A 25,652-nucleotide genomic window follows, 5' to 3' on the forward strand; every position below is an offset into this window, starting at 1 on the left:
CAGGGGGCTCTGGATTTGGATCCCTCCCCTTCGCTCAGAGTCTCGTAGCACTTGGGCTCTCAGACCCCACCTCCCGCCAGGTGCGCGCCGGCGGGAGAAAAGGACGCGTCTCTCCTCCCGGCACCCCACCATGGGCAATACTTCCAACGACTCCCAGTCCGAGAACCGCGAAGAGCCACTGTGGCTCCCCTCTGGAGAAAGCCCGGCCATCAGCTCCGTGATGTTCACGGCCGGGGTGCTGGGGAACCTCATTGCGCTGGCGCTCCTGGTGCGCCGCTGGCGGGGGGACTCAGGGCGTAGCGAGGGCCGCGGAAACTCCATCTCGCTGTTCCACGTGTTGGTGACAGAGCTGGTTCTCACCGACCTGCTTGGGACCTGCCTCATCAGCCCCGTGGTGCTGGCTTCGTATGCGCAGAACCGGACTCTGGTGGCCCTGGGGCCGGAGAGGCGCGTGTGCACCTACTTTGCCTTTTCCATGACCTTCTTCAGCCTGGCCACGATGCTCATGCTCTTCGCCATGGCCCTGGAGCGCTACCTAGCCATCGGACACCCCTACTTCTACCAGCGCCGAGTCACCCGCCGCAGTGGGCTGGCTGTGCTGCCCACTATCTACATAGTCTCCCTGCTCTTTTGCTCCCTGCCGCTGCTGGATCATTGGAAGTATGCCCAGTACAACCCGGGGACGTGGTGCTTCATCGGACACAAGCAGACCACGTACCTGCGTCTTTACGCCACTCTGCTGCTGTTGCTCATCATCGCCGTGCTGGCCTGCAACTTCAGTGTCATCGTCAACCTCATCCACATGCACCGCCGGGGCAGGAGAAGCCGCTGCGGACCCTCCTTGGGCAGCAGCCACAGGAGAGCGGAAAGGGTATCCATGGCGGAGGAGACGGACCATCTTATTCTCCTGGCTATCATGACCATCACCTTCGCCGTCTGCTCCTTGCCTTTCACGGTAAGGCACTCACTTGGTTTCTACAGCCGAGCTCGGTGCAGCCTTCTTACACTCTTTCCTCTTACTCCCACCCTTTCCACCACCACACAGATTTTCACAACTTGTAAAAATATGACCTAATTTGTAAAGGTCTATTGCCTTCCCCTCTCAAGTCTCACCTTTACTCCACTTCCTGCTTCCCTAACCCCAGCAAATGGGCATCTCTATGCTAGTGTTTCAACCCACTCCAATGTTCTTGCCTGGAGAATCCCAGGGACGGTGGAGCCTGATGGGCTGCCGTCTATGGGGTCGCACAGAGTCGGACACGACTGAAGTGACTTAGCAGCAGCAGCAGCAGCATGCTAGTGTTTCTCATACGGTGACACAGCACCCCTGAAAGGGAGTCTTGGTCCTCCACTAAGCCAGCCCAGACCCCATCTTAGAGCCAGTTCCAGTCTACAAGGCTAGAATGGCTTCCTATCTGAGGAAGAAGCAGTTCCCATCTACCTTTGGATAGTTGTCAGTTACAATCTGACTTCCCTGAGCTGTAGTTCACCTCCAGGCCAGTCCTCCAGGCCACCCCAATCAGCTGGTGCCAGTTCTCTAGGCTCTGCCTTCTGTTTCTCTCAAAGCAAAATGTGATGCCCAACCAGTAGCATTCCAGCTGCCATTAAGAATGGTCCCAGGTGAGAAGGGTCCACATTGCAGAAATCCAGAACATTCATTGTCTTGTTCAACAAAATCTAGTTTACAGGATTCCCAAATTACATGTATACTGGAAGTATAACTCTTGGTTGCCATTAAAATTCATAATATGTTCATGATAATAAGTAGAGGAAAGACTGGTTGCTTGGAGAAACCCCTTGCCTAGGTTCTGGGCTGGGTGCTGCCCTGGTTGGAGGCAATACCAGCAGTTAGTTCCATGATGCTGTAAGTTTGAACCTCCTAAGATGTAACATGGGTAGCAGAGCCTGGGATGTATCTGAGCAAGTGCTGACCTCTTACAGAGAAATGAGAACTCTGAGTTTTAGCATCTCCACTTCCTAATCTTCAGAAGCACAGGATTGCTCCTACAGGGAATAAACAGTTGACTCTTAACCTGCCACAGTCTTGGTGAAAAGAGATGATGCCTGTCACAAAACAGATATTTGAACTGTACCTTAAACGGGAAGTATCAAGTCATCTCTTAATAAGGACATTTACATGCACCATTAACTAATTTTATTTTATCTATGGATTATTGGTACTTGTAACTTTCATTTATACAATGCTTTAAACGTTATGAAATGCTACACTGTCCAGAATTAATTTATTTCTTGGAAGGCTTATCTGACAATTCAAAAGTCAAGGCTACAGAATGGTGCTTTACATTCTGCTATTTCAGAATGCTTGGCATGGGTCTCTGGGGGTGCTTTCCCCCATGTCCTTTTATTCTACTTGGTGTACATGAAAATTGTGCTCAGAAACGGCCTACACCCAGTCACAGAAGGACAAATACTGTATGATGCCACTTAGAGAAGGTACCTGAAGTAGTCAAACTCATAGAAACAGAAAATTGAACAGTGCACGCCAGGGGCTGGGGGAGGGGTAGGAGGAGTTGTTTTGCAGATGTAGTTTCAGCCATGTAGGATTGGGCTGAGAGGTTCTGGGGAATCTTTTGCACAACAATGTGCATTGGGTAACAGTATTTAATTATACACTTAGAAACTGTTGAGAGGGTGAATTTTATGTTATATGCTTTTTTGCCACAATGAAAAAGTAATTAATTAATAATAGAAAAAGAAATGGCCTACACCAATCTCCCACCCAAGGCAGGAATCATTTCCACACATCCTAACCAGGGCTCTGGTGGACAAGGCAAAGGCCTCTGGTTGCCTCCAGAAATTCTCCTGTTTTTCTAAGAGAGCATGCACAGCCCAACAGAAATACCCTGTGAGCCACAAATGCCAGCCACAGAAGGAATCTCCAGTTTTCTCAGTTCAGTTCAGTTGATCAGTTGTGTCTAACTCTGCGACCCCGTGGACTGCAGCACGCCAGGCCTCCTTGTCCATCAGCAACTCCCGGAGTTTACTCAAACTCATGTCCATGAGTCGGTGACGCCATTCAACCATCTCATCCTCTGTTGTCCCCTTCTCCCCCCACCTTCAATCTTTCCCAATATCAGGGTCTTTTCTAGTGAGTCAGTTCTTTGCATCAGGTGGCCAAAGTATTGGAGTTTCAGCTTCAGCGTCAGTCCTTCCAATGAATATTCAGGACTGATTTCCTTTAGGATGGACTGGTTGAATCTCCTTACAGTCCAAGGGACCCTCAAGAGTCTTCTCCAACACCACAGTTCAAAAGCATCAATTCTTCAGTGCTCAGGTTTATTTATAGTCGAACTTTCACATCCATACATGACCACTGGAAAAACCATAGCTTTGACTAGACGGACCTTTGTTGGTAATGTCTCTGCTTTTTAATATGCTGTCTGGGTTGGTCATAGCTCTTCTTCCAAGGGGCAAATGTCTTTTAATTTCATGGCTGCAATCACCATCTGCAGTGATTTTGGAGCCCCCCCAAATAAAGTCTGTCACTGTTTCTACTGTTTCCCCATCTATTTGCCATGAAGTGATGGGACCAGATGCCATGATCTTATTTTTCTGACTGTTGAGTTTTAAGCCAACTTTTTCACTCTCCTCTTTCACTTTCATCAAGAGGCTCTTTAGGTCTTCTTCACTTTCTGCCATAAGGGTGGTGTCATCTGCATATCTGAGGTTATTGATATTTCTCCCGGCAATCTTGATTCCAGCTTGTGCTTCATCCAGTCCAGCGTTTCTCCAATTTTCTAGTAGCCACATAACAAAAAGCTTAAAAAAAAGATGAAATTAATTATTAACTAAAATATTTTATTTAACCCAACATATCCAAATAGCATCAGTGAAAAATGGAATCAATGTAAAATAATTATTAATGAACTATTCTAACTAATTTCCTGTGTTCCAGAAAATGCTAGCAATCTGCCCTCTCTCTGCCTCTTTCTTCCTTGAGATAACAGAACTGCTTTCTGGGCCCTCAAAGTGGGCCACAGGTCTTCCCTGGTGGGCTACAATCCATGGGGCCACAAAGAGTTGGACATGACTGAGCAACTAACTCAACACACAAGAAGTGGGCCACACCATTGGCCTGACAAGGAGAACTCATAGCTGTGTACCCAGTGGGACTCCAGCCTGCTCAGCAACCCAGGAATGAGGAAAGAGGGGTAGGACATTGAGGAAACCTGAACTGCTGATGTCAACCATTGTCCCAAAGTATGGGCAAGTTACAATTACTGCTTCCTCCAAGAATGCCAGCCTAGGACTTCCGAAGCTTGGGAAGTGAAACTCAGAATGTAAAATGCTCAGTACGCTGTAATGAAGTTCAGGTCATTATTACCACCATCAAAATTGCTAACATTTTTGAGTGCTAATTTTTACATATATTAACCCATTACCTTCACAACAATCGGTCATAGAGGTAGCATTTTTATTCCCATTTTACAAATGAGGCAAATAACTTACCCTGGGTCCCAAGCTAGTGAATACTGGAGCCAGCATTCAAAGGCAGGCAGTTTAAACACAGAACCTATGCTTTTAACCACAATACCATCAGAAAGAAAATACTTATTTGGGGGTAACATATGAGAAGATTGTGTGCTTGTGATTAGTTAATCGGTCATGTCTGATTCTGTAAATCCAATGTCTTGGATTACAGCCCACGAGGCTACTCTGTCCATAGGATTTTTCAGGCAAGAATGCTGTAATGGGTTGCCATTTCCTCCTCCAGGGGATCTTCCCAACCCTGGGATTGAATCTGTATCTTCTGTGTCTTCTGGGTTGCAGATGGATTTTTTGCCCACTAAGCTATCAGGGAAGCCCATGAAAAGATCAACCCAAGATTTATAAGAGAGTTGTGAAGATGTTATAAATATTTGCACCACTTTGTCTCTTAATCTCAACTTTTAGCTGTAAAAATACAGTGGCAAAGACCTTTTTCTCCACAGCAGATCAAGGGGCCTGAGCTGGGACCGAGGGTGCAGTTTCTTTTTGCTTCTGCACAGACCTATGCATTAAAAGGCTGAGTCTGAGATTTTAGAAGATTCGCTAGTGTAAATACTGGTCTAAATTAAGAAATAATCTGATTACTCCTCACATAAAGTTTTGTTGTTAAACATTTCTTAATTGATCTTTTAAAAAAGCATTATTTTGGCTATCCAATATAAAATCATGCATAGGACCGATAACATATTCCATATGGTTTTTGCATTAAAGGAATATTGTATAAATTAATAAATTCCTCATATTAATCACATGTTATTATCATTTCACAGAGATAGAGGGAAACTTTCTTTCTTCCTGAAATGAGACAGGACACAGGAAACACATCAGACGTCCATTCTTGACTCAGATACTGTTTGTCTCTAAATTTCCAACCTATATTTAGCCACTTTCTCACTACTTTCCTAATAACTGTTAATAGCCTCTGGTCATTTTAAACTGTTTTCCTCATGTCATTAGGATAAAGTACTTATGCATTTTATTCGGTTCTAAAATTTCAAGAGTGAACCATTGACTCATTCTAAAAATTTCTTCATCTTTAGAATTCTTTAGGGCTCTAATTTTTAGGTAAATCTGATTAGTGGAAATCTGATCTTTCAAATACAGAACAAACGCAAGTAAACAGTACTGGAATTTCCCTCATTCATTCCTGGTACTCTTTATGTAAAATTTAACATGAAGGGGGTTGTAAAACTGATTTGAAATTTGTTGATTACATACTTGCACAATATCAGAATTCTAGTAGTAATGAAAGAGAAATTCAGAAATCTCTATGCATAACCATGATAAACTTTGCCTGGTGATATTTTGAGTTAATATGCACGCAAAACTGCTGCTAAGTCACTTCAGTCGTGTTCGACTCTGTGTGACCCCATGGACTGCAGCCCACCAGGCTCCTCCGTCCCTGGGATTCTCCAGGCAAGAACACTGGAGTGGGTTGCCATTTCCTTCTCCCGCACGCAATCCTAGAAGGCCCTTTATCATTCAAACATCATCAGTGATGTATTTGGGGATTTTAAAAAACTTTTTACTTTATATTGGAGATGATTAACAATGTTGTGATGGTGTCAGGTGTATAGTGAAATGATGCAGCCACACTTGTACATGTATCCATTCTCCTGTTTGGGGATTGTTAAAGAATTGTAATACACCTTACCTTTTAAGAGAAAGTTTTTCTACATGAATATTTTCACTTGACACCTTTTCCTTCTGCATATGATATGAAATGGTGGTTGTGAACACTGATATGATCACACTGAATTTTAAAAAGGTAGACAGCAAGAACTACAGGCCATTTCCCTAAAGAGAAGTGATGTGTTATGTCTGCCCTCTTGGGCAAGGTGATTGTCACTGCCTGCCATTTGGCTGTGGAAAGCGTGGAGGAAAGAAAAGCCCCAAAGAAAGCCAAGAGCTTCTTAGATAGCCATGGTTTTTAAATCTATAAACAGGAGCAGTAATAACCATAAATCTTTGTGACACATTTGGAAAGAAATCTCCTACAAACCCATAATCAGTCAGTGGTGAATGTCATGTAACACTTCACATCATAGGGTATTTATGCAGATGGTGCTAGAGTGTGTAGTGGCTAAGAAGACAGTCTGGTCCTGCTTCTGTGGCTGCAAGGCTTCCCTGCTTACCCATGGTATGATTTGGGTCAATGTAACTAATCTTCTAAGCCTTGATCTCTTTCTTACAAAAATGGGACTAATAACACTTTTACAGATTTGTAGAAGGATTAAATACAACAAGACACAAATTGTTTAGCACCAGACCTGACACAAAAGTATTCAGTAAATATTAGCTACTTTTCCCATAAGATTCCATTTTCAAAAGAAATCATTGTATATTAATAATCAGGAACTGAACTCTGGAAACTCCAAGTCATGTTTAATTGGCCAGGCCTCAGTAGGTCTTTTTTTGTTAAGTGTGATGGATGAATACTTGTAAACTATTTCAGGTACTGGGTAAGGGTCTAAAGCAGTGAGCCTCAACTTTGCACTGTGTTAGTATCATCTGTGTATGCATTCATGCTCAGTGGCGTCTGATTCTTTGCCATCCTATGGACTGTAGCCCTCCAGGTTCATCCGTCCATGGGATTTTCCAGGCAAGAATACTGGAGTGGGTTGCCATTTCCTACTCCAGGGGATCTTCCTGACCCAGGATTGATCCCATATCTCTTATGTCTCCTGCACTGACAGGCAAATTCTTTACCACTGAGCAACCAGGGAAGCCCTAGAGTTTCCTGGGGCACATTAAAAGCCCTGACACCCAGCTTATAGCCCAGACTAATAAAATCAGAGTCTCTGAGGGAGGGAGAAAGCCATCAGAATATTTTTATTTCTTTATTATTTTTTTCCATCAGAGTATTTTTAATGATCCTCAGGTGGTTTCAATGAGCAGCCAAATAAGGTTCTTATTTGCTCTAAAATTCTGAACGTGCTATGTAGTTGCATTAAAGGTAGGGAAATAGCTAAAACAAACAGCGCCAGGTCAGTGCCAAGATGAAGTTTTACGTGGAGGCTGAGGGGATTCAGTGGAAGACAAATCCAAAGGACACTAACTTTCATTGGTGCGGCTTTGTAGGTATCACAAGCTCTCTGTTCTTAGCAAAGCCCTGTAGAGAGTCTGTCCTAAGGAATTAAAACTCACTTGACTGGTTTACATTTGTCCTTGATATTTTTCTCATAGCAAATTTATTAGTAGCATGTACAAAAACATGTATACAGTCTACCAGCCTCTGAAACTGAATTCCAGAATATAAATGAAACATTATTAATTAATTGACCTAGATCCATTGTGTAAGCCTGTAATGAAAATCCAGGATTGGCTGAAGGGAGAGGGGAATGAGGAGTTAGTGTTTAATGGGTACAGAGGTGGCTCAGTGGATAAAAAAATCTACCTGCAATGTGGGAGATGCAGGTCTGATCTCTGGGCTGGGAAGATCCCCTGGAGGAGGAAATAGCAACCTGCTCTAGTATTCTTGCCTGGAAAATTCCGTGGACAGAGGAGCCTGGCGGGCTACAGTCCATGGGGTCGAAAAGAGTCAGACACAACCTCGACAAGCATGCACATATTGGCCACCTCCTAAAATGCAAATTTTAAGCATTTCTAAAAATTACTCAGTATAGTGGATGAAAAGGAAATAAAGTACAGAATTGCTTCATCCTCTGAAACCATTTTTTACTTCTCATTGGTCAGTCACACTCTAAAGAGACCAGAAACTATGGTCTGATCTTGCCACTGAAAACCTGACTCATCTGCACATGTGACCTGTGACACTGGAATGCTGAGCCCTCTCTATGTGGCTCATTAGACAATCCAGTGTTATAGTTTTTGGGTGAGATTAGGTCATAAACCCAGCTACAAACTTTTTCTATGACACAACACTCAGTTGTATGTGTGTGTAGTGACTAATATATTTTAATCTATCAGGTTTATGTACAATATCATCCTGAATTCCAAAACTCCAAAATGGCTCTTTGAGTGAGTGAAAGTCGCTCAGTTGTGTCCTACTCTTTGCAGCCCCATAGACTGTAGCCCACCAGGCTTCCCTGTCCATGGAATTCTTCAGGCAAGAATATGGGAATGGGTTGCCATTTCCTTCTCCAGGAGATCTTCCTGACTCAGGGGTCAAACCCAGGTCTCCTGCATTGTAGACAGATTCTTTACCATCTGAGCCACCAGGGAAGCCCTCTCTTTCTCTCTCTCTCTCTCTCTCTCTCTATATATATATACACACACACACACACACACACACTGAATTGTAGCCAGATTCAAGACCTTATAGTCAATTCTGTGCCATAATTAGATGCACAATTTTAAGAGTCACAATTTAAAGAGCAATATTTAAATTGCTCTTTAAATATACCATAGAAGTACTGTAAATTTCTCATCTAAAATAATTTAGCTGACAAGACAAGTATTGCTCCCTTGCATATCTCCACCTAACTTTTTTCTTCTTTCTGTATTCAGGGACATCCACCTTCAGTTTTTTTTTTTTTTTTCCCTTTGCTCATCTGCCAAGTCTCTTCTCCATTCCTTTAAGCCAAGATTCTCTGGCATAAACACCTACGGCTGCCAAACCTTCCCGATATTGTCCTAACATAAGCAACCCGAAGATGACTACTCTTTCCCTCCCTGCAATTTGCTTTGTATATGCAGTTGCCAGATGCCTGCAGAATTAAGTACTAGGGGGATAGGAGAGAAACTATTCCTTCTTCTGGTGAGGGAGAGTGGAGGAAAGAAGAAATAGGTCTCTAACTCACCCTCTGCAGTTGGTAAGAAAGGCCCTGGAGCTCTATAAAGAACTGGCTTCAAACGACTGGGTATGATTTACATGTTTCACTCTTTTCTGTAAGCTATGTGGAAGTGTTTGATCTTTATCGGGTATGTGCTGTTCCATTCTCTGCAATCTGATCCAAAAGTTGTGTGTTCCCTAAATACCTAAGGAATCAGATGAGAGCTGGTATACCACTTTGAGAACATTGGCCAAGGTGTAATGATGTGTCAGCTTTCCAGTGTTTAAGACTTTTCTGAAGACCTTTGGCCTACATAGGCGACCTGGATGTCGCAAACAGTGAGCACTGCTTGGTGTCAAGGGACTTGGAATTTGTGTCCTGTTGTTGTTCAGTAGCTCAGTCATGTCCGACTCTTTGTGACCCCATGGACTGCAGCACGCCAGGCTTCCCTGTCCTTTATCATCTCCCTGTGTTTGCTCAAACTCACGTCCATTGAGTTGATGATGCCATCCAACCATCTCATCCTCTGTCACCCGCTTCTCCTCCTGCCCTTAATCTTTCCCAGCATCAGGGTCTTTTCTAATGAGTCGGCTCTTCCCATCAGATGGCCAAATTACTGGAGCTTCAGCTTCAGTCCTTTCAATAGATATTTAGGGTTGAGTTCCTTTAGGATTGACTGGCTTGATCTCCTTGCAGTCCAAGGGACTCTCTAGGGTCTTCTGAAACACTACAGTTCAAGAACATCAATTCTTCGGCACTCAGCCTTCTTTATGGTCCAACTCTCACATCCATACATGACCACTGGAAAAACCATAGCTTTGACTAGACGGACCTTTGTCAACCTTTGTGTCCTGAGTTGTCCACTAACCAGTCCTGGGAACTTGGACAAATCCCTTGCTGTCTCTGCCCTATGGTGTCCTCACTGGTAAAATGAAGATAATAAGGATTATCATTGTGGGGCGCGTTTTAAGGGAGCACTGTTTTCGATAGCTGACATGGATGACTTCCTGTCATCTTCCCAACAATCCCAAGAATAGGTATTGTTATCATTGTCATTCATTTTAGAGATGTAGAAAGGGAGACACAAAAAGGTTAGTTTTCTTACCTGTGGTCCCAGAGCTATTTTTGGAGGCAGGATTCAAACCCAGGCAGCCCAGTGGCCAGAACATAAACTCTGTTGTGTGCCCTCTGTCACTGAATTATCATAATTCAGTATTTGAAAGTCAGTGCCACACATTGTTATTCCCTCACTTCCCCGTCTATCAAAAGGAGACAATACTTCTGTTTCAGAGTGTCCCTAAGGCATAAACTTGTGTGAGAGGGGTGAGATTTTGCAACTTCCCTCTCAGCACCACAGCCACCACACAAAACACATTTTGCTTTTCAGCCTTAAGAAATTGCACATGGTCGAAGCCTATCTACTGCTACAATATAAAAACTGACGTCTTTCCCCCCTTTTGCTTCTTACAGATTTTTGCATATATGAATGAAAACTCTTCCCGGAAAGAAAAGTGGGACCTCCAAGCTCTTAGATTTTTATCAATTAACTCAATAATTGACCCTTGGGTCTTTGCCATCCTGAGACCTCCTGTTCTGAGACTAATGCGTTCAGTCCTCTGCTGTCGGGTTTCATTAAGAACACAAGAAGCAACACAAACTTCCTGTTCTACACAGTCAAATGCCAGTAAACAGATTGACCTTTGAGGATGGTAGTTAAGAAGTGCTAGTTAACCACCATCTGGAAGATCATTTTGAAATGGTTCCTTAGAGAAATGGAAAAAAATTTATAAAGGCAATGACGTTACCCTAATGAAACAGAGCAAACAAACATTTCAGGAGTGGTTTGGGCTATAGATGTGCTGACAAGGCACTTCTTGCAAGGTGTCGGAAGGATCTATAAAACCTACCCTCAAGGAACATGTTCATGGTCTTCGGAGGAACAACCAAGTGTATTTATGATCCCGTGCCTTTGGATTTAAGCGTCCTTGTTGAATGAGAAAGCATGTAGTTTTGTAATTTGTTTAAAACCCTAAATAGTTACTGTGTTTTCTGTTTTAATCTTCTAGGCTAGTACCATTATAAACATAACAGTGTACAGTCTAACCAGATAAAAACTTACGTGTTCTTTAGGAAGTGGATTTGGGCAAGCAACCAAGCCTGGTGTCTTGTGATTGCTTATCAAACCCTTTCTTTGGACAATGAGTTTGAAAATCATAAGTACTTTGTACTGTATGTTTGTATATGTGGGAGCATGCTCTTGTCACGATAGTATTACTCACAGAAGAGTAGGCTCAGTTGGTTAATGTCAGCTTTTTTCACCATCCATGAGAAGATGTGTGTCAGAGTGTCAGGTTATTTATTTTATAACATCTGTCAAGCTAATGGTAACGAAAAGGACTTTAGGAATTTTCCTCTCAGCGATAAATAGTAGACTATTAAGAGAAGTAATTCTCATTAATATTTTACTTTTTATTTCCAGGGAAGGGTGTATGTGGCTACGTCTGAGGCAAATATTAGAATTAAAAACTGAAAAATCTGGTCAGTTCTTCAGCTACACTGAACTCTTTTAATGCTGATGTCGAGGCTGTGACTGACACAGTTTGTAGGATGATGGTGTTGTAGCAAAATTCATGTCTGTATGTTTATCTGGGAAACATGGCTTGACTCATGCTCTATAGGAAATCATACAGTGAGTCATACCATAATATATTTCTAAATCTAAATGTTTGGCATTGTATAAATTCAGCATCAAAATATTTCAGTGAATTTGCACTGTTTAATTAAATCTTAGTTATAGTATAAACTCATCTGAAATGTTACAAAAATAAGCTATAAAACAAAAGATTTGAAAATGGAATAGTATGTGATGAATTCCCCCCAAATAGCAATTTATAGTTTGTGTGGATATACTAATTTTAAAAATTAGATAAAAGTGGAGTTTAAAATTTTAATTTAGCAGATTTTTAAAGTGTGGTTGCATTGCAAATTAGAGTTTGAGATATTCAGTACAATACTTGATATTAGAGGAAATTTTTCCCCTTATAGCATGATATTCAATATAGTGGACACTTTATTTATTTTATCTTATATTTTGCAGTGAGTGTTATTACAACATAGCTGTAATAAAAACCAAAAAAGAATATTAGTTTTTTCAAAGTCTCATTGAATTGCTTACACAAAACTATTTCCTATAAGTAGTTATCAGACTAGATGATCACTTAAGACTGATTCCAAACCAATTTAGAAATTAGTGTATTATGACAGAATCTATATCAAATTATCCCTTATTTTAAAAAGAATAAGTGAATGGTTTGCTTTTGTACTAATTTAAACAAACCAGGCTAAGTTTAACTTAGCTAAAATCTGGATGTGTAAATAAAGCTTCCCTGTCCACCAAGATAAGAAATTGTTCTAAAGAAGACTAATTAGGCTCATGGGTAATTCCTGAACATAAAATGCTAAAGTTACTCTGGATCTGGAAGATTAATTTCTTTTATCAGATGACTTTTCTTCCTCCAAATAAAAATGTTACCTACAATCATTCACCCTACCTCATCATCCCCCCAAATTTTTGAATAATGCCTGAGAAATTTAAAAAGAAAAAAAAAAGGACAAACTTGGATATAATATCACTAGTGAAAACAAAATTATTCACTCTGTGGTCCCAAAATATGAGTTAAGCCATTTAAGAACCAAGATTTCCAGAGCTTTGTTTCCTAGTATATTCCTGTTCCTTGCACTGTGTTAAATGACTAAATCCTGAAATTTATTTGCACTGATATTTACATAGAAGGAATTGAAAGGTAAAATCCTATATAATAGTAAATTACTTACTATTAATGGAAATTTCAAGGTAATAGAAAAATTACTTATATTGGATATGTAAATATTTCTTTTTTAAAAATCATATCAGACGTACCTGTTTAAGTTTGTTGACTCATTTTCAAGTTAAATAAAAAACACAGAACTTAGTCTGGTATATCAGAAAACTGAATTATAATAAAGGAAGACCTAGATTTTATTCTTTGTCCCTGACAGTCAGTGGAATGAAAAGAGAGGAAAACTATTGTGGATATTCAACTCAGTATGCCACAACTGAGACCTGGCCCAGCTAAATAAATAAATGTCTTTAAAAAAAAGCCAGGATAAATGCGCATGCATAGCTGATTCCCTTTGCTATACAGCAGAAACTAACACGATACTGTAAAGCAGCTCCACCTAACTTTAGGTGTCCAGAAACAGGATGGGCTGAAGCAGTTCTGTTCTGAGCTGAATTGTTACTGGGTGGCTCACTGTGGGGCTTCTCAGGTGGCACTGGTGATAAAGAACCCGCCTGCCAATGCAGGAGATGGGGATTCCATCCCCTGGGTCAGGAAGATCCCTGGAGGAGGGCATGGCAACCCACTCTAGTATTCTTGCCTGGAGAATCCCATGGACAGAGGAGCCTGGCGGGCTACAATCCCTGGTGTCACAAAGAGTCGTACACGTCTGAGACAACTTGGCACGCACGCTTCACTGTGGCCCTGGATCATCTTTTCCAAGAGAAAACTGAGAAATTCTGGTACTAAATTGTGTCCTTGAATTTCCTAAGATCCTAATAAGGCCTGTGGTTTCTCAGAAACTATAGAAAGCCTCTGAAAGACCTGACTCTCAAAGTGGTCTGGACCCACGACAACCCAGAGCCAGAAAGAGCACCGACCCCTAACCGCCATACTGGCGGAGACTACAAGTCCTGGGCAGGTGGAGGGCAAATCTGAGCCTCATCACTACATTCTCAGTGTGATTCAGTTCAGCTCTTGGTGCCCTGGCCTGCTCTCAGCAGTGCACTTTCAGAGACAGATTGCCCTTGTGCTAATGTAATGTCAGCTCTGCTTTGAACCAAGGAAAAATTAACATCTTCAAGTTCAGAACTTGATGACTTTGAAAGGCAGGGGAAGACAATTAGTTCACATTTAAGTAGAGGTTTGTTTACTTCCCTTGGTTTAGTTGCTCAGTCATTCCTGACTCTTTGGGACCCCAAGGACTGTAGCCTGCCAGGCTCCTCTGTCCATGGGATTCTCTAGGCAAGAATACTGGAGTGGGTTGCCATTTCCTTCTCCATTACTTCCCTTAGTCAAATCTAATATTTTAAGCCAAAAATAATGGTTTTCTGAATTTGAGAAGCGCCCCTACTTGAATTATTCACAGAGAAACAGTCTTTGTAGACATTTATTATATGTGGACTTGCCATGCCTGCTCAGGATGGCCATCTTCTGCCTTTATCAGACATGACTCTGTTGGAATTCCTCTTTGATTGCACTTTTAAAACATATCTATAATCATTATACTAACAGCATTATCATTGACTTTCTTTTTAAATTTACAAAGCGTTTGATCACCTGAAATACACATTATGGAAATAAATGTCATTTTAGCAATTCACAGAAGCTACAGTCTTGTGTATACATGGAACAAGGCCATGTATTGGGCATTAATTTTTATTTCAGAATAATTACTTTTTTCCTGGTAACTTTTGTGACTTTTATTTGTAAGTAAATTTTATTGAATTATATTTTTGTATTTCCTATAAAAGGTATGTACTATTAAAAATTGATTTGGGTGGTTTAACTCTGTGATCCGGGTGTTTCATTTTTCTTTTAAATATGCCAAATCAAACAGATCAAATGATCATTCCAGCAGAAACAGCTGGCACATTCAAAAGAGTAACTGAGGACTATTGACTGAAGGAAATATTTACAGAGGGAAGGGCAGGGTTAAAGGAATCAACAAAGATGGTGGAGGAGCCCTTGGAAGCTGCTACCACTCCCAGGGCTGAAGGGACAAGGGAGGAGTCGTGACAGCTGTGTCCCACCCAACAGAAGCTGTCCTTAAGCAGGGAAGCACAGCTGCCAGGGAACCACCTGGAGGGAGGGAGGGAGAGAAGCAGCAAGGGACCTTCCTGGAAGATCTTCCTGCTCTTCGGCCTGTTCCTCCCACTGGCCAAACCCAAGTGTAACCCAGACAGTAAAAATCATGAGGGCCACAGTGCAGGGGGAGAGTAGGCTTAGGGGCAGATGGGGAATATCCAGTGTAAGGAGATTAAAAATACATTCTTTTAAAAATTGCACCAACAGTTCTGTGGTAACCAAAATGGGAAAGAAATCCAAAAAAGAGGGGATACTTGGGGACTTCCCTGGTGGTGCAGGGACTAAGACTGCGCTCCCAATGCAGGGGGCCCGGGTTCAGTCCCTGGTCAGAGAAATAGATCCCACATGCCGCAATTAAGAGTTCACACTCTGCCACGAAAAGACCCCTTGTGCCGCAACTGAGACCTGGACCAGCTAAATAAATAAATAACCGTCTTTAAAAAAAGCCAGGATAAATGCACACGCATAGCTGATTCTCTTTGCTGTACAGCAGAAACTAACACGATACTGTAAAGCAACTCTACTCCAATAAAAATTACTAAAAAATAAAATAAAATTACACCAACACAAAACTGAAACCACAACACGGGGAGCCTTTCTTCCTGCCTTCCACTCCAAACAGATATCCTCCAGCAAGCCTGGGGAATAGGCATCAGCCCCAAGTGTATGGAGAGGGGCAAAATCCTGTAGATTCCCCCACCAAAATACTTGTCCTAGGCCCTGCTCCCTTGAGGCTCAGCATTTACATTTATCCAAGCCTGAAGGAGGTTTATATGATTGGAGGAGAGAAAGGAGATCAGGCTGAAGCATTGTTCTGCTTTCCCCAGCCACAGCAGTACAGCCTAATAGCTCTTCTTAAGCAGAACAAACGGTAATAGTCACACATACTGGTTTAGAAAGGAACCGAAGCTTACTTTTAAGAAAGCCCAGAGGTGGAGGGGTGAGAAAAATCTAGAAAAATACCAGTAGTTAGTGCTAAAGGTAGGCCATATCCCCAAACCTAACATAAGCTGGGATGTGTCTACACAGCTATTATAGAGAAAGAGTATATATAACAATTCAGCAAGTCTGCATAGTTTAAAATGCTGGTAAAAATATATATTAAAAAAAGCAAATTTCAATAAAATGGAAAAAAATCTGGACAAAGCATGGCTCCCAAGGCCATCTGTCCACGTTGCCCTTTCTGTTATCACAGGATTTGTCTTTATTCTGTCTTTACTCTCCTCCCTCCATCCGCTTCTGGAGCATGCTTTTCCTAGCAGACTGTTCCCTTTCCCCCTTCCACTGGGTCCTGTCATCTTTGATGCACACATTCAACCTTTCCCCTTTCAGCAAACTTTAGATTTATCTGGGCATATTAGACAGGTATCAGACTGCTGGTGGTCTTCTCAGACAAGTAGCTCAACCTCTCTGATTCTCAGTTTCCTCGTCTATTAAATAAAGATAATAAAATTATTGTTGTTGCTTAGTTGCAAAGTCGTATGTGACTCTTTTGTGATCACATGAACTGTAGTCTGTCAGTCCATGGGATTTTCCTTGGCAAGAATACTGGAGTGGATTGTCCTTCTCCAGGGGATCTTCCCGACCCAGGGGTCAAACCCTAGTTTTCTGAGCATCTCCTGCATTGCAGGAGGATACTTTTTTTTTTTTACCACTAAGCCACTGGGGAAGCCCAATTAAGTTATCCATCTCTGTAGTTATTGTAATTATTTTGAGGATTAAATGAGTAAGTGCAACCAGGACATTCAACACAGTGCAATAAGGTTAGGGATTAGCATTTTCTCAGATGCTTGGTTGAATGTCCCCTCTGACCTCTTCACACACATCTGACTTAGATTGCTCATTCTTGGCCGGTCATGGTATTCTTTTATTAACTCTGGGCAGCTGTCAAGAATGAAGATGATAATATGTATGCAGGATGAGTTTGTATTTCTGAGAATGCAATAACAGCTGGTACACATGGACAATGTAGAGCATAAAAGAGACCAAGAGAGACAGAAAGACAGCAGGACACAAACCATGGCCCCTGCCTCTCAGTGCAGCCAGGGAGGAGGCAAGAGGGGACAGCACCTGACCCGCTACTCAAACAGGGTGTGCGCAGTGCTGGGGGACACAACGCGGTCACAAACCGGAAACTGAGCAGATCTCATTGACACATCACGTTCTCAAGATCCCCAGGTCCAGCCCTGGGCCACAGCTGACCTTTCATGTTCCTGAAGCCGGCGCCCAAGACTTCTCTAGGCCAAACATTCCTGCTTTCTTCAACTCTCCCTTACATGACAGCTCACCATTTTGGTGCCCTTCTCCTAATATCCAAGTTACCAATGTCCCTCTTGATGTGTTGGGTCAGAACCAAATACCAAGAAATAATTCTAAACCAGCCTTACCAGCACTGAGTGCTGATATGTCAGTTGCCGGCTTGATCCGGACATTATCTTTCCATTAATGCAAACTGAGACCACAAAGCTTTGTGAGCAACTGGGTCATAGCTTTATACCCTTCAACAAATGGAAGAAGTACTGGCTTTCTACTTTACAGAGAGGAAAAGTGGGTGTGCAGGAGGGAAGTGAGCTGCTCACTAAGGACATCCTTGTTAGACACCCTTACGATTGTGATTATGGTGCTGATCTTGCTGCCTGAAACCACAGAGTCCTTGGTTTCTCGTTAGTCACTGGCCTATGGTTCTTGGGTTGGCTCTGTAGACTAGGGATGGAGAGCTTTGAACTTACTGGTTGAGCTTGGTCTTTTGCGTTAACAATGCGGCCCTTGAGATGATGTGGAACTTAACTGCCAGTGCTGCCCAAAGAATTTTTTCCTTGAAAACGGAACTCACACTTTTAGTTCTCAAAAGCTATTTTTGCTAGAATTAACTGGTCAATACTCATCTCAGTTCTAAGATTCAGTCCTCATGCTCATCTCAGTGCCTGATATGTCATGATAAAGTAAACATTTAAAAATTCAAAAGCTGCACAATTAAACCTTTAAAGACATAGTTGAGATTATCTTTCAGCTCTTAAAAAACTCAACATGTCCACATTGTAAAGAGCTCAGAGGAACAAGCCGAAAAGCCCTAGATTTTGAAAACCCACCATTAACCTTTTATGCTTTTAAAAATAAATGTCCTCGTGTTACTTGTAAAATGAAAGACACAATAACCAAAACACGCCAGGCTGAGTACTGTGGTGTACTACTCTTTGACCCGTAAAAATGAATCCTTCTGGTGTGAGTAGGCGTTCTGAAAAAAGGAGAGCTTAACTATAAACTAGAGATCCTCATTCTATTTACTACCTATTATGGCGACTGGGGAGTCAGAGGCCCATTTCTGACAGGAAACACTCAGATGTTCACATCTTCCTGTGAAATACCAGTTTGGAAAACTGAGGAAGGTGGGGAGAGTCAAATTTCTGTCTTCCTTCTACAAATTTCTTCTGTGTTCTCGATTAAGTTATAGGGAACCACAGTGGCTGCTAAGAAAGTGAGGAAACACAATTATCTTGTGTTATCAGTATTAAAGCCTTTTAAAAAGAATGTCCTGCCTTTAGTTTATCTAAACATTGAGCCTGTTAAAATATTACTATTTAAAATGCTCTATAGGGGACTTCCCTGGTTGTCCAGTAGTTAAGACTTGGCTTTCCAATGCAGGGGGTGCAGGTTCAATGCCCACTCTGGGAGCTACGATCCCACATGCTTCATGGCCAAAAAAACAAAACATAAAACAGAAGCAGTATTGTAACAAATTCAATAAAGACTTTAAAAATGATCCACACAAAAAAAGACCCTTAAAAAAATACTTTGCAATAGGAATTTTGGAGTAAGACACAAATAACATGAGGGAAAAACCTGATTACTATTTTTTAAACCAACAGCCTGAAAGGTTAGTAAGAGTGGTGATGCTGGGATTGGAATGCAGATATCTGATCAATGAGCTCTTCTCTCTGTAGGATGCAGCCCCCTCCTCCCGAGGCCCCTTTCCCACCTCTCTGCCCTGCTAACTCCAACCAAGCAGCCCATGTACTGTGCCTGGTGCACACCAGAGGCTCCCATTTCAGGCTCATTGCCCTGGCTGTTGTCTCCATCTGGAATAGATGCTCTTCCCCCAGACAGCCATGACTCCCTTCTCTTCCTCACCTTCAGAATGCTAACCCAGGGCTAGCTTCTCAGTGAGGCCTTTACTGACCCCCTTCCTAAAGTCCCTCCTACCCCGCCTTATACTCCCCATTCCCTTTACCCTCCTCGATCACTTTCTGGTGTAAATGACCTCAAACATACCTAAAGTTAGCATATTTATAACGTTCATGGGCTGTGTTTTTGCACTAGAATGTGAGTTCCAGAAGGGAGAGATTGTCGTCTATTTTGTTTGAGGCCTAATGTTACGGTATCTTATGGAGGCCAGACATCCCATGTATTTGGAATGGCATCTTACAGATTTCAGGGCCTTCTTCTATTTTAAAAATTTACTCTGCATCACCTCCAAAACCTAATCTCAGATAACTCAGAGGAAAAAGGTCATGTGTACTATACTTTCAGTGTTTCTGTGAGCTTACAGTTGTTTCAACATTTAAAAAATTAAAACAGCAGCCACACTCCCTGCAAGAGGAAGAAAACAAAAAAAAAATGTCCTATTTGTTGTATACAGAGAGACATTAACAAGGCAAACTAAAATCAGAATCTAATTTCTATCACTTTGATTCATTTTTCCTCATATATTCTATTTTTGAGCTGTGAGTAATTATCAACGAAAACCAAAACGAAGACTAATGATACTGAATTTAATGGCAGCTGTCTTACAGGCTGAAGACTGATGTGGTCCGTAAAGCTGCTCTTTTCAAGAACTGTTATCTTAACCTTTTCAACCTGCACACCAACAAGTCAGACTAAACACTAATATAATGCTAATGGTTTGATGTAAAGAATGTATATAATTATCATCCTGTTCCCATTAGGAAAAAAGAAGCTGAATATATATGCAGTTGTGAACTATTATGATTTAAATTTATATGAGCTATTTGGAAGGAAAATGAAATTATTTCAGCATCAGCTAATGACAATTTTAAGTGTCATAGAAGAAAGTGACTCTGCCCCAAAGAAGATACGGTTCATCCATCAGAGGTCCAGCTTCATATAGTGATTATCTGACTTTGTGTGTTTTCCCAGCTTCCTAAGGATCACAAGTTTATCCTTATATATAGGGTAGCCCTCCATACTTCTTATTTCTTGACTCAACCTGCACAAATGCAACAAGGTTTGGAATTGCACAAATGGATATTAGTTATTCTTAAAGATGAATTTCCACAAGACCTTCTCCTCGTGGGAAATCTGTGTTCAATTTTCCTGTCAATAGCAAATCTCCATTCAAAAGTATAGAAGGACTGTGTTTACTCTTGGACTATGTAGCGGGATACCCAGGTGAGGGAAGAGGTTGTCAGGAAATTAGTGAGGAGTGCTGTCTCCTTCTGCTTAGCACTCACACCCTCGCCTACCCACCCTCCACGCTGCTGCCAGCACGTTGCCCTTGGAGACTGAATTACACAGTGGTTGGTATAAAGTTTGTGCTTTGACGTGAGACAGACCACATTTCAAACCCCGCCTTTGCCTCTTACAGTGTAACCTTGAGCAAGTTACTAAAAGACTTTCTAAGTCTCTTTTCTCACTCTCTCATGAGGTACTTGCCACCTCACAGATGTTCTGAAAGAATCAAATAATAGGTCACGTAAAATACTTAAGATAACGTCTAACACAGGGTACACGCTTTAAAAAAATGCTGCTGATTATTATCATTACTGACTTTTTAAATAATCATTTTATTAAGATCCCATATTAATAGAATATTGAGTTCCAACCCTCTGCTGTTCAAAGCTTTCTGATCATAAGAGGCGCGCCCGCATGCAGACCGCCAGTGCCACCAATACCAACGCCAACCCAGCGTCCTCTTATCTGTGCCCACTCGTGACTTTGACAGATGTTACCAACAAGGTTGAGGTTCACTGGGGACCCTGAAGAGTCCAGTGAAGTCAGAGGTGATGTAGCCGATTGGAACTACATCTGTGTTCACAGCAGAGAATCACCAAAGAAGTAGTGACTTGGGCACCTGCCCCACCTGTTTCCGTAACACTCAGATTTGGAGGCATTGGCGCAGGCCTTTCCCCAGACAGTCTCATTTCATTCAGGTTTCTGCTCGAATGTCACTTCCACAGCAAAGTCTTTCTGGACTTAAATAAAAAAACTTTCTAATGTATTTCTCTCACTCTTCCTCCTCCCCACAGTCTATTCATTTTTCTTTACAAGTCTATTCACCCTTCTCATTAACTAGCATTACTGTGTGTGTTTGTGTGTGTGTGTGTGTGTTTATTTTCTTTCTCTTCAAGTAGGAAAAAAACTCCATGATGAAAATTTTTTTGTCTTTTTTATCATTAAAATAATATCTCACATAGCAGGGGGTTCAATAAATACTTCTTCAGTGAATGAATGAATCTGTCAGCTAGCAGTTTAGGCACAAAGAACCCTAATTTTTAATTGAGGCCAAAGGTCTTTGGAAAAATAAAATATTCCCATGCTTGCTACACAGAGAGTTTCAAAGAAGAGAAGACAACTTTAGCACAATTCATGCAAAAAGACCAAACAAAGCCCCAAACCCCTAAAAGTAACCTTCACTACATAGTTCTTATACACATTTGTAAAAGCATATCTTTTGTATTATTTCTTTTCTGTTTATTTTCATGGCTGGTATTTCTCTTCTCATGAAATACATTTCCATGAATAGAACCCTACTCTACAACGTAACGGTAGGACCTAGGAGTCCAATTTGTGACTACAGTCCAGAACCAATTCGTTCCTAAGTCACCAGTTTCCTTACATCATTGGCTCCCTGTCATCCTGAAGGTGAGATCCAAGCTCCTTAACGGATGAACAAGGATGGACAGGGTCTGCTGCTTCTCTTGTCTCACACAACCCCTGACTCCTGTCTAGGGCTGAGGTACTTCCAGCTTCTCCTCCCTACCTTGGCTGACCTGTCCCCTCCATCAGCAGCGCTGCTGTCTTCCTGTCCTGAAGTCTCTGAGGAAGGGATTCTTGACCTCTTCTTCTATCATGACACTAATGAAAATCAAACTAATTCAACATAATGGTCAATAACTAACCAAGCCAGTAATAATTAAACGAACCCAGTAATAACTAAAACTAACCCATCCTCTGCTTTTTCTCTAAAACTATAATATACCTCTGAAGGCATGCCTTGTAATATTTTCTTTTAATTTACCAAAAGAAATCCATCACATTCCATCAATTGTAGTTTTATTGTTGTTGTTTATTTGCTGAGTCATGTCTGACTCTTTTGCATGGGATTTCCCAGGCAAGAATACTGGGAGTGGGTTGGGTTGCCATTTCTTTCTCAAGGAATCTTCCTGACCCAGGGATCGAACCTGTGTCTCCTGCATTGGCAGGTGGATTCTTTACTACTGAGTCACCAGGGAAGCCCCAACTGTAGTTTGCAAGATCCCAGTTAGGGTAATATACATCTCACTGCTGCCTGTGGAATCGTATCATGATCCAAAACCAAATCTGTAAAAGAAGCTGAATACGGATAGAAAAACATACCCGAGACTAGTTGTTTGTTCCCCTGCAAATAATCTTACAAACAGTAGCCAAGTTTGAGGAGAAAAAACAAAAAACACTTAACCCCAATTCAGTCTCACAGATAAATCTCTGAGAATCCAAACTCAGCAATAACTTTAAATAAGGAACCCTCAAAATTACATGGCAACCTACTCCAGTATTCTTGCCTGGTAGGCTATAGTCTATGGGGTCGCAAAGAGTCGGATCCGACTGAGCGACTTCACTTTCACTTTCAAAATTACATACTCCAGGAAGATCTTCAGAGTATGTCCTGAAAGTGAAACTCACTAAGTCGTGTCTGACTGTTTATGACCCCACAGACTAGACAGTCCATGGAATTCTCCAGGCCAGAATACTGGAGTGGGTAGCCTTTCCCTTCTCCAGAATCTTCCCAACCCAGGGATCAAACCCAGGTCTCCTGCATTGCAGGCGGATTCTTTACCAGCTGAGTCACGAGGTAAGCCCCAAAATACTAGGGTGGGCAGCCTGTCCCTTCTCCAGTGGATCTTCCCGACCCAGGAATTGAACCGGGGTTTCCTGCATTGGCAAATTATTTTATATGAAGTTTTCTCAAGGCATAACATAAAACTGATATCTGATAAACATTTGCATTCCTTATGCCAAAGAACAATAATACCCCAGGGGTTAAAGCTAGAAGCTATGGTTTGAATTTCTTAAATGAGTTCAATCTCAGAATAGTGACATAAATAATGAACTAGGCCAGATACCATATACAAAAAGTTTTTAGTGGGCTTCCACTTTAAATCTTTATCTAAAAGTTTTGTTTTGTACTCAGACTGTTTTGAGAGAAGAATTGTTAACTAAGAATCAGGATCAACATGGACATTTAACTTTGGCTAAAAAAAAAAAGAGAGAGAGAGAGAGAAAAATTAGGAACTGCATACATAAGAAAGTAACTTGTTTTCTTCATGAAGAGATCATTATGACTGTATATCTTGTTTCCAAACATCAGTAAATAAGACGTGTTCACTGAGACGTTTCTTCTCTGGAAATGCAAATGTTGGTTAAGAGGATTCTTTTTTAGACTTTTCTTTGGAAAGTCCTGTGGAAATCAAACATACTCGTAGGAATACTTTATTTTTTTTTTATCCACTGTATTTCCAAAAAGGATTTTAGGATTCTGGAAAAAATAACGGATAATGTCCAATGTTGGAACACAAAAAATATTTTTCAAATGAAACCTTAATAGACTTTTATTAAAAATTTTTAAAATTTGGCCCAGATGATGTGGTATATGTAAGATACTTTTCGATGACCTAGCAAGCCCATATTGTGGTGGCTTTTTATTGTCAATGTAGTTAAGCTACAAGTGTTTTCCACGGTTCCCTTCTCCTCACGACTCTGTTGTCAGGCTGGTCACAAGAAATTTTTTTGCCAAATATGAAAGGCAGAAGTGATGCAGCAGCCAAGTTTAAGCTCGGAATGTTGCTGTTGGGTCAGACACCATTACAGGTCACACAATTGCTGAGGATTTGCCGGTTCACTTTGTTGGCATGGAAAAGCAGTGGCTGGACCCACTGTGCCTCCAACAAAGGGCTGGATTTCCTTATTCAGTTTGTTCAAATCCTGGGCCAAGCTCAGGTGCTGCTCCAGAGCACACAGGTCTTCTGCATGTCATGCACATCACTGAGAAGATGGTAGGAGCCCCATAAAAGGTATTGTTGTTTAGTCCCTAAGTCATGTTTGACTCTTTTATGACCTCATAGACTGTAGCCTGCCAAGCTCCTCTGTCCACAGTTTTTTCCAGGCAATGATACTGGAGTCGATTGCCATTGCCTTCTCCGGGAGATTTCCCAACCCAGGGATCAAACCGGCGACTCCTGTCATGTCTCCTGCATAGCAGGTGGATTCTTCACCTTGGAGCCACTGGGGAAACCCCTCACAAAAGGTATTATATCTACTCTAGATTCCTACACTGATAAAAGAGATCCTTTAAAATAATAATACTCTAATTAAGATTTATTTGGTTTCTGACTTCCTTTGAGAATATTTTTAACTTCATACCATAATCAGAGTATGTAAGGGTGAGCCAATCAACTTTCCCAAGAGGGCTGTCTTTTGAACCGAAGAAAACAAGTGGTAGACAGATGGAGGCTCGTTCTAGAGAGATCTTTACAGAACTGATAGTGTAAGAGAGGTTGCTAATCTCCGTGGTTTGGACAGGCTATCACCAGAACAGTACATGTTGTTTCATTATTCAAAATAGAGGAAAAAATATATATAACTACAAAGCTAGTTGACTAGAACAAGAATGAAGTACTATCACTACCCTATTCTATTGGCTTGGAAGCCTGACCAATGTAGTTAGACAAGAAACAGAAACAAGAAATATGAGAATTAAAAAGGAAGACACATTGTTTGTAGCTAATGATTACCTATATGGGAAATCCAACAGGCATTTTAGGCAAATTATTAGAATAATTATTTTAAAGTTCAGCAATTTTCCTGGGAAAAAAAAATGATTAGTCTGGAAAAGCCTATAGTGTTCCTATAGGCTTTGACAACAGACAAAGAGAAATGACAAAGAGAAAATAGAGTTAAAAAATTAAATATATAATATTAAATAAATTATATATAATTTTAAAAAATGAACAACAAAACTCAGAATAAATCTATTAAAAGATGTGAAAGACTTTTATGGAGATAATTATCATACTTAATTGAGAGACATAAAAGACTCACTAAATGTAAAGATATATTATGAGTGGGAAGACTCAAAGTACAGATGTCAAGTCCCACCACATTTATCTATAAATTTCATGCAATTCCAATCAGTCCTTTTTTGTGGTATTTGTGGGTGTGTACCAAAGGAACATTTCATGCAAAGATGGGCTCGATAAAGGACAGAAATGGTATGGACCTAACAGAA

General features: G+C 41.2%; 1 protein-coding gene across 1 annotated transcript; it reads left to right on the plus strand.

The window, feature by feature from the left end:
- The first annotated feature begins 52 nt into the window (after positions 1–52).
- Positions 53–13,613, plus strand: PTGER2 (prostaglandin E receptor 2 (subtype EP2), 53kDa). Its single transcript, XM_010834572.1, has 2 exons — positions 53–955; positions 10,716–13,613. The coding sequence occupies exons 1-2, from the start codon at positions 131–133 to the stop codon at positions 10,947–10,949; spliced, it is 1,059 nt and encodes a 352-aa protein (XP_010832874.1). The 5' UTR covers positions 53–130; the 3' UTR covers positions 10,950–13,613.
- Positions 13,614–25,652: the final 12,039 nt, after the last annotated feature.

This window comes from Bison bison, unplaced genomic scaffold (assembly GCF_000754665.1).
Source record: "Bison bison bison isolate TAMUID 2011002044 unplaced genomic scaffold, Bison_UMD1.0 scf7180017864034, whole genome shotgun sequence".
In the NCBI taxonomy this organism is placed as follows: Eukaryota; Metazoa; Chordata; class Mammalia; order Artiodactyla; family Bovidae; genus Bison; species Bison bison.